This window comes from Borostomias antarcticus, assembly GCF_949987555.1.
Source record: "Borostomias antarcticus genome assembly, chromosome: 31".
Classification (NCBI taxonomy): Eukaryota; Metazoa; Chordata; class Actinopteri; order Stomiiformes; family Stomiidae; genus Borostomias; species Borostomias antarcticus.
In genome coordinates this window covers 6201888-6211887 of record NC_140264.1, presented here as the reverse complement: position 1 = coordinate 6211887, position 10000 = coordinate 6201888, and the positions used below count along the sequence as shown (strand labels likewise).

The window sequence follows — 10000 nt, the reverse complement described above, 5'->3', positions numbered from 1 at the left end:
TCCCACAAAGACACGCCCCCCCCACAAGGACACACCCCCCCCTCCCACCAGGACACACTCCGGAGCCGGCAGGATCAGAACCAGGACCAGGTCAGGTATCAGAACCAGGACCAGGTCAGGGATCAGAACCAGGTCAGGTATCAGAACCAGGACCAGGTCAGGTATCAGAACCAGGACCAGGTCAGGGATCAGAACCAGGTCAGGTATCAGAACCAGGACCAGGTCAGGTATCAGAACCAGGACCAGATCAGGGATCAGAACCAGGACCAGGTCAGGTATCAGAACCAGGACCAGATCAGGGATCAGAACCAGGACCAGGTCAGGTATCAGAACCAGGACCCGGTCAGGTATCAGAACCAGGATCAGGTCAGGGATCAGAACCAGGACCAGGTCAGGGATCAGAACCAGGACCAGGTCAGGTATCAGAACCAGGACCAGGTCAGGTATCAGAACCAGGACCAGGTCAGGGATCAGAACCAGGACCAGGTCAGGGTTCAGAACCAGGACCAGGTCAGGGATCAGAACCAGGACCAGGTTAGGTATCAGAACCAGGACCAGGTCAGGGTTCAGAACCAGGACCAGGTATCAGAACCAGGACCAGGTCAGGGTTCAGAACCAGGACCAGGTATCAGAACCAGGACCAGGTCAGGGATCAGAACCAGGACCAGGTCAGGGTGGAGGCTCGTAGGCCGGGCCCCTGGACACACAGGAGGGACTGTCAGGAAGGTGGTACGTTAGCAGCAGAGGGTTGGAGCTGACAATAGAGCTAACCCTTTCCTTCCTGCTCCCACTTCCTGTTCCACCACGCGGACAGGAAGCACTAGACATTAGGGCTGGGGGGGCATCACCATGGAGACGTGTTTTTTTAACATTCTGCCGGTGTTCCTTTTAGGAGGGAGGAGGAGGAGTGTGTGTGTGTGTGTGTGTGTGTGTGTGTGTGTGTGTGTGTGTGTGTGTGTGTGTGTGTGTGTGTGTGTGTGTGTGTGTGTGTGTGTGTGTGTGTGTCGGGGAGATGTACTGTCTCAGGTCAGGCTGATCCACTCAACTGTGCAAGTAAACAATTATATATATATATATATATAATACAGTATAGTGACATAAGCAGCCTCACATTCAAACCATTACTCTAGTTCTACACACTAGAATACAATAGAATACTCCTAACCCTTCAAACCATTACTCTAGTTCTACACACTAGAATACAATAGAATACTCCTAACCCTTCAAACCATTACTCTAGTTCTACACACTAGAATACAATAGAATACTCCTAACCCTTCAAACCATTACTCTAGTTCTGCACACTAGAATACAATAGAATACTCCTTACCCTTCAAACCATTACTCTAGTTCTGCACACTAGAATACAATAGAATTGGATAGAACAGCACAAAACAGAGCAGAACAGAACAGAACAGAACAGAACAGAACAGAGCAGAACAGAACAGAACAGAATATTATAGAACAGAACAGAACAGAACAGAGCAGAACAGAGCAGAACAGAGCAGAACAGAACAGAACAGAACAGAACAGAACAGAACAGAACAGAGCAGAACAGAGCAGAACAGAGCAGAACAGAACAGAACAGAACAGAACAGAGCAGAACAGAACAGAGTAGAACCAGTCGGCCTGGTGTGTAGTTCTGGTGTGTAGTTCCTGGTGTGTAGTTATGGTATGTAGTTCCTGGTGTGTAGTTCCTGGTGTGTAGTTCTGGTGTGTAGTTCTGGTGTGTAGTTCCTGGTGTGTAGTTCTGGTGTGTAGTTCTGGTGTGTAGTTCTGGTGTGTAGTTCTGGTGTGTAGTTCTGGTGTGTAGTTCTGGTGTGTAGTTCCTGGTGTGTAGTTCCTGGTGTGTAGTTCTGGTGTGTAGTTCCTGGTGTGTAGTTCTGGTGTGTAGTTCTGGTGTGTAGTTCCTGGTGTGTAGTTCCTGGTGTGTAGTTCTGGTGTGTAGTTCTGGTGTGTAGTTCTGGTGTGTAGTTCTGGTGTGTAGTTCTGGTGTTTAGTTCCTGGTGTGTAGTTCTGGTGTGTAGTTCTGGTGTGTAGTTCTGGTGTGTAGTTCCTGGTGTGTAGTTATGGTATGTAGTTCCTGGTGTGTAGTTCTGGTGTGTAGTTCTGGTGTGTAGTTCTGGTGTGTAGTTCCTGGTGTGTAGTTCTGGTGTGTAGTTCTGGTGTGTAGTTCTGGTGTGTAGTTCTGGTGTGTAGTTCCTGGTGTGTAGTTATGGTATGTAGTTCCTGGTGTGTAGTTCTGGTGTGTAGTTCTGGTGTGTAGTTCCTGGTGTGTAGTTCTGGTGTGTAGTTATGGTATGTAGTTCCTGGTGTGTAGTTCTGGTGTGTAGTTCTGGTGTGTAGTTCTGGTGTGTAGTTCCTGGTGTGTAGTTCTGGTGTGTAGTTCTGGTGTGTAGTTCCTGGTGTGTAGTTCTGGTGTGTAGTTCTGGTATGTAGTTCCTGGTGTGTAGTTCTGGTGTGTAGTTCCTGGTGTTTAGTTCTGGTGTGTAGTTCCTGGTGTGTAGTTCTGGTGTGTAGTTCCTGGTGTGTAGTTCTGGTGTGTAGTCCTGGTGTGTAGTTCTGGTGTGTAGTTCTGGTGTGTAGTCCTGGTGTGTAGTTCTGGTGTGTAGTTCTGGTGTGTAGTTCCTGGTGTGTAGTTCTGGTGTGTAGTTCTGGCGTGTAGTTCTGGTGTGTAGTTCCTGGTGTGTAGTTCTGGTGTGTAGTTCTGGTGTGTAGTTCTGGTGTGTAGTCCTGGTGTGTAGTTCTGGTGTGTAGTTCTGGTGTGTAGTTCTGGTGTGTAGTTCTGGTGTGTAGTCTCTCATAGCAACTCTACATTCCATTAGAGGGGTGTTGTCCTGTACACACACGCGCACACGCGCACACACACACACACACACACACACACACACACACACACACACACACACACACACACACACACACACCTGTCTGTCTGCAGCTCAGCGTCGTCTTGCGGGCCACCGTCCATGAAACGACTGACTGACAAACTGGGTTTGTTGTAAAACCTGAAGATGGTTCTGGATCCAGCAGAACAACCTCGCCTGCATTAGCAATACTGCTACAAAACAACAACAAAACAACAACAACAACAAAAGAAACAGGCCTTATTGTTACAGTTACTTGCTTGGCGTACGTGCTTAAACCATGTCTGGTCATGTTGACAGATGATGGCACTAAAGCAAAGTTCTATTTCGTGGAGCTCCGCCCCACAGGGCTAGCTCCTATTGGCTAGCGAAACCCAGCTAGCTACATTGACTGAAGAAAAAAACATACACGCACCTGTGTCCAACCAGGTCCGGTGCACCACTGTATAAGCGGGCTACGCCCGCACATCTGCTCCTTCGAAATTTTCAGCTCGCATTGCTACTGGAGAAGATCAGAAGATGTCTACTCAGCGGACCCAAGCGGACCTGGCGGCGTCCCTAGATGACCCCCTGCCGGTGCCGATGGATCCGCCGGATCGTTTCTGTGTCTGCGGCTCCCGCTACAGCGACGTGGGACACCACCTCTGCTTCCGCTGTCTGGGGCCGCAGCACGCCAGAGCGGGTCTGGCTCCGTCCCCCGCCTGCGAGATCTGCGCCCTCCTGGACCCCATGGAGAGGATGCTCCGGGCGCATTTCTTCGCTCCGCCGCCGCTGGAGACTGAAGGTCTGGTCCAGCTGGTCGGCGAGGACATCGGCGCGCCCCCGCAACAACCGGCGGCCCCGATTACCTCCCTCGCGCCTACGGATGATGAGGATGAGCTCTCCGGGGAAGACGAGGTTCTCTCTGCGTCGGAAGCCACTACGGCTAGTGGCGCCTCCTTCCCGGGGCGGGGTTCCTTCGATCGCGACCTGCCCCGGCTGCTGGAGAGAGCCGCGCATCACCTCGGTATCTCCGTCCCGGAGGTTGCTGCGACTACGGGGCTCCCACTGTGGAGCTCCGTCTGCTACGGGCGTCCCTCTCAGCCTGCTCCTCGTCTCCTGCCGGCTATGCCTGACCTGGAGGCGTTCGTCGAGGCTGAATGGGAGCGGCCGTTGGCCATCAGAGGTCCGCTTCGCCAGTTCAGCAGAGCTACGAGGGTAACCGGCTGGACTGACGTAGCAGCTGTCGGCTCTCCTCCTCTGGAACCCGACATTGCAGCGGTCCTGGTGCCTGGTTCCTCCGCCTGGGGCTCGGCCAGGAAGCCTCTCATGCCGGACGTCAAAGACAAGACAACCCTGTCCTTGGCCGACAAAGGTTTTTCTCTGGCCGCGCAGGCCGTGGCTGCCTCCTCCTCCATTGCTATGCTGGCCATTTACATCGGCCAGCTAGCTACGGAGCAAACCCCCCCCTCTATGGATGAAGACAGGAGAGCGGAGATGGCCGAAGCCGCCGGAGCCGTGGCTCAGCTTGTGAGAATCTCCGCCTCCTGTCTGGGTGGAGTGATGGCCACGTCGGTGGTGCAGCAGCGCCACCTATGGCTCTCCCTGACTCGTCTGCGCGAGGAAAGCAAGAGTGTCCTCCTCAACTCGCCGGTCAGTAGGGAGGGGTTGTTTGGGGCAGCTGTGTCTAAAATCCTGGAGCAGTGTCGCAGCCAGGAGCAGGACCGGCTCCTCCTCGCTCGCCACCTCGCGGCTCCGGGGGAGCGCAGTGTGCCGGCACGTCCGCGTGCTCCGGCTGATGCTGCCGCGACTGGGAGCAAGCGCCGGCGGACACACAAGACTAAACAACCTGCCACGGGGTCCCGCCCCGCTACGGCCCATGGACCGGCTCGCCCGGGCTCCTGGACTGCGCACGCGGCTCCTCCCCCGCGACCTCCCCCTGCCTACCCCGCCCAGGGTGCCGGGACCGGTCCGGCGTCTTCAAGCGCGCCCACCGCTCCGCCTCCGGCTTGGGGTAGGAAGAGGCGCACCTATTGACGGTGCGTGAAGATGCGTGACTGTGTTGTGCCCACACCACGCTCTGTTCAGAGCGGCGGTGAGCAAGTTTCCCTGTTCAATAAAACAAACACGATGCAACGTTATCAAGCTGGTTGTAATGTGCAGTCCGCATCTCCTCCCTTTTCAACTACTGTAATGTTCTCGGCTAGAGCCGCTGGGTCTTCTGTGAAAGAGTCAGAATTGACCACGGCAGGTCTCGCCGCAGCTGGGAGACCGGCTCGAGCCGCGGAGTCTTTTCCTGCTAAAGCAGACGTGACTCACGCGGGGCTCGCCGGCTCAGCTGATGTGATGTATTCGGCTAGAGCCACCGGGTCTTCCGTGAAAAAGTCGGAATTGACCATGGCAGGTCTCGCCGCAGCTGGTAAACCGACTCGAGCCGCGGAGTCTTTTCCTGCAAAGAGAGCAGACGTGACGCGCGCAGCTCTCGCCGGTTCAGCGAATGTAATATATTCGGCTAGAGCCGCCGGGTCCTCTGTGAGAAAGTCAGATTTGACCACGGCAGGTCTCGCCGCCCCTGTTCTAAACAGACCGGTTGGGTTTTTAACAGAGGGGATGTGTGCGCCCAGGCCAAGTGCTATGGCTGTACTGCCCTGTTCGAAGTTTTCTCGGGACCGACCGCTGGCGGGGTTTAGCGGCGAAAAAGATGCGCTAGACCCCCAGACGGCGTTCGTTCATTCGGGCCGAGCGTTCGAGCCTCTCCCTGTGTGTTCGACAGGTAGAGAGTTTTCACGCTCACCGGTCAGTGAGAATACTTCCGTGTTTACTGCCTCGGCTGGCTATTTAACACTGCCCGCCTCTCATGTCCCGTCTAGTCGGTCTGCGAAAGACGGCACCTTGCCAGATCATGCAAATGAGAAGGCGGGGCTTCCCGCATTGCAACACTCCGCCGTTTTCTCTCAATGGGATGAGCGACGGCGGCTTGTTAGCAATGCGGACGGTGTCGGCTCACTTCCTCTTTTTGTGAATGAAGTGCTTCTTGACAGGAATGCCATTCATTCTCGCGCTGTTCAGGGACATGGAACTCCCAATGGGGATTTTTCATCTCCTTTTCGAGGGTGGCCCGCCTTGGGCCAGGACAGCAGAGTTTCTCAGCTGTCCGGTGGCGGTCAGGGCCAAATTGAACTATGGCAGGTTCCTCGATCTGTTCCCGCGATCTCCGGCACAACCTCTTTCCAACCGCTTCACAGTCTGGCAGGAGAGATGTCTCCTGGACGGCTGGTTGCAGCGTGTTCTACGGGAAGGGTATCTCATTCAGTTTTGTTGCCCCCCACCGCCCTTCATGGGCGTAGTGGAGACAGTGATACCGCGTCCCGCTCAGGCTGCCGCTCTGTCAGCAGAGATTGCAGAACTGATGGCGAAGGGAGCGGTAACTGTGGTCCCGTCAGGCCAGAGGGACGAGGGATTTTATTCCCGCTACTTCCTCGTGCCAAAGAAGACGGGGGGCGTGAGGCCAATTTTGGACCTCCGCCTTTTCAACAAAACGGTGGCGAGTCTGAAGTTCCATATGCTTACGGTGCGACAAATGCTGGAGGCATTCCTTCCCGGCGATTTTTGCACCAGCATAGACCTCAAGGACGCTTACTTCCACATACCGATAGCTCATCGGCATCGGAAGTTTTTGCGTTTCGCCTACCTGGGTGTGGCGTACGAATATACCAGACTCCCGTTTGGATATGCGCTCGCCCCCAGAACCTTCTCCAATTGTGTGGAGGCGGCGTTGAGGCCACTGCGCCGGCAGGGCATCAGGATCCTGGCGTACCTGGACGACCTGCTGGTACTGGCTCCGTCGCCTTTGTTGGCTCTGATGCATACCGCCACGGTGGTGCGGCATCTCACCGACCTGGGGTTTGCAATCAACTGGGAGAAGAGTGCTCTGTGGCCGGCCCGTCAGATTGTTTACCTAGGTATCAATCTGGACACGAGCGCCATGAGAGCACGGCTATCCGATTCAAGGAGGGAAACACTGGAGAAGAGTCTCAGTGTTTGCCGTCCTTCTCGAAAGATCGCGGTTCTGTCGATCATGCGCCTTCTGGGTTTCATGGCAGCCGCCCATGTGGTAGTGTCACTGGGCCTTCTTCACATGAGGGGCGTGCAGAGATGGTTCGCGCGGCTTCGTCTGGACCCTGTGAGGCACAGACGGCGCCTTGTGCGGATGCCGGGGTCGTTGTCAGCAGACCTCGACTATTGGAGGGACCGGCGCGTAATAGCGCACGGTGTTCCAATAGGCAGGGTGTCGGCTCACGTCGCTGTCTTCACAGACGCGTCTCTAAGCGGCTGGGGTGGTACATGTCTGTCCCAGGCCGTAGGTGGTTTGTGGGCCGTCGGAGAACGGCGCCACATCAACCTCCTGGAGTTGGAGACGGTGCTACTAACATTGCGCCACTTTGTACACCTGGTACAGGGGCGCGATGTGCTGGTGCGGTCAGACAACCAGACCACAGTAGCTTACGTCAACCGACAAGGGGGAGTCCGCTCGCCAGCGCTTCACCGTCTGGCGGTAACGCTGTGGCGATGGGCTCATGTCAATCTCCGGTCACTGACAGCGCGGCACATTGCCGGCCGTCTGAACGTCGGGGCGGACCTGATGTCTCGGGGCGGGCCTCACCCGGACGAGTGGAGCCTACATCCTCAGGTAGTGGCTCAGCTCTGGACCCGGTTCGGCAGAGCAGGGTTGGATCTCTTTGCTTCGAGAGAGAACGCGAAGTGTCCCCTCTGGTTCTCTCTGAGACAGCAGGACCAGCCTCCGCTGGGCGTGGATGCGTTCGCGCATGCCCCCTGGCCGGGGGCGCTGCTGTATGCTTTCCCGCCGATGGGGCTGATTTTACCATTGTTGGCCAGGGTGCGGTCAGAGGGTGCATCAGTGATACTGATAGCGCCGGACCGCCACTGGGCGAGATGGTATGCAGAAGTGATGGCCATGACTACTGTAGAACCGTGGCACATCCCTCATTGGCCGAACGCTCTGTCCCAGGCGGAGGGCTCAATTTGCGCACCTCCAGTCTTGGGACGGCCGCTGGTGGCCTGGCTCTTGAACGGCGGAGATTGTCTGATAGGGGACTCTCTCCGGCCGTGATCTGTACAATTCAGAGCGCGCGCGCGGCTTCCACTGCCTTGGTTTACTCTGGCAAATGGGCTGCTTTTGCGCGTTGGTGTGAGGAAAGGGACTTCGCTCCCGAGTCATGCTCGGTCGAGGCGATTTTGGAATTCCTTCAGCACCTGATGGGTCATGGTGGCGGTTTGGCAGCATCCACTATCAAGGTGTATGCGTGTGCTATTTCCGCATGCCATGAGGGGTTCGCCAAAACTACGGTTTTCGGGCATCCCCTGGTTAAACGCTTCCTGGCCGGCACGCGCCGTCTTCGCCCTGTGCGTAAGGCTGCGGCGCCGCCTTGGGATTTGCTCTTGGTTCTGGATGCGCTATGTAAAGCGCCGTTCGAACCAATGGAGCGGATATCTCTCAAGTGGCTGTCGATTAAGACCGCGCTGCTCCTTGCTCTGACGTCGGGCAAGCGGGTCAGTGATCTGAGGGCGTTGACAGTTTTTCTCATCACGGGTGATGGGAGCAAAGCTGTGTTGCGCACGGATCCATCTTTCGTTCCGAAGGTGGTCCGGGGCGCCTATAGGGCACGGGATTTGGAGCTGGGAGCCTTCTATCCTCCGCCTCATGCGAGCGAGGAAGAGGCCCGCCTGCATTTGTTGTGTCCTGTGCGTGCGTTGATGTGTTACGTCCAGCGCACGGCTGCGGTCCGCACCACCCCCCAGTTGTTGGTTTGCCACGGCCCAGGGAAGGTGGGTTCTCCGTTGTCGAAACAGCGTCTCTCCCATTGGATCTGTGAGGGCATCGCCCAGTCTTACGTGACTGCGGGTCGTCCTCTGCCTGGTGCTGTTCGGGCACACTCCACAAGGGGTGTGGCCACGTCAGTTGCCCTGTTCAATGGTGTGTCAGTGGAGGACATCTGTGCGGCGGCGACTTGGTCGTCCCCGTCTCCTTTTGTCCGTTATTACCTTTTATCCATGTCCTCTGTCTCTGTGGCGTCATCTGTGCTAAACACAGCCGCCGGTGCGAGCCAGCGTTAGACAGGATTTTTCATGTAGGTGTTCGGCTCGAGTCGCCGGGTCTTCTGTGAAAGAGTCAGAATTGACCATGGCAGGTCTCGCCGCTACTGGAGAACCGGTTTGAGCCGCGGGGTCTTTTCCTGCTAGGAAAGCAGACGTGACTCACTCAGGTCTCACCGGTTCAGCTAAGGTAGGAGCGGGCCCGTCTAGTGACGTTCCGTTCCTGTTTATGTGTGAGGCTGGGACGGGCTTGTTACGGAGTAACCGCTTTGGTCCAGCTCTCGCCCCACGTACCTCTCCTTGCCCTCGGCTGTGATAGACTGAGTGTGGCGGGGTGGGGCCAGTGCTTGGGTCGGATCAACTGTTAGTATGGTCTCGCCTTGGAGCCCTGGCTTGTGTCCTGACTGGTTTCCCTTACTGGGGCCAGCAAGAGTGTATGGTGCGGTCGTGTAGCTCCGCTTATGCCAATAGGAGCTAGCCCTGTGGGGCGGAGCTCCACGAAATAGAACGATGGTTACGTATTGTAACCCTAGTTCTATGAGTGGAGCGGAGCCCCACAGGGAACAGACTTGCTGCCCCGCAGTCTGCTCGCTGAAAATTTCGGTTAGGAGCAGATGTGCGGGCGTAGCCCGCTTATACAGTGGTGCACCGGACCTGGTTGGACACAGGTGCGTGTATGTTTTTTTCTTCAGTCAATGTAGCTAGCTGGGTTTCGCTAGCCAATAGGAGCTAGCCCTGTGGGGCTCCGCTCCACTCATAGAACTAGGGTTACAATACGTAACCATCGCTTTGAGCAACAGCTGAGTAACCAACGAGCATACCACATCTGAAAGACGTTCACTTCCTGCTTTGATTCAGACCAATAATGAGCTATTCTGTGTGAATCCCACATGTCTGATCCAGGGCACGTTGAGGTTCCCTCAACACACCTGAGAGGTGTTCCCTCAACACACCTGAGAGATGTTCCCTCAACACACCTGAGAGATGTTCCCTCAACATACCTGAGCTTCCCTCAACACACCTGAGAGGTGTTCCCTCAA

General features: G+C 55.8%; 1 protein-coding gene across 1 annotated transcript in view; it reads left to right on the top strand.

Moving 5' to 3' along the window:
• vav1 (vav guanine nucleotide exchange factor 1) overlaps nucleotides 1-10000 on the top strand; it is a gene marked incomplete at both ends in the record, with an annotated part of 29965 nt that overhangs the window by 375 nt on the left and 19590 nt on the right. Inside the window, 1 exon segment of the mRNA XM_084460295.1 lies at nucleotides 52-222. Within this exon segment, the coding sequence (XP_084316421.1) occupies nucleotides 52-222 (171 nt within the window).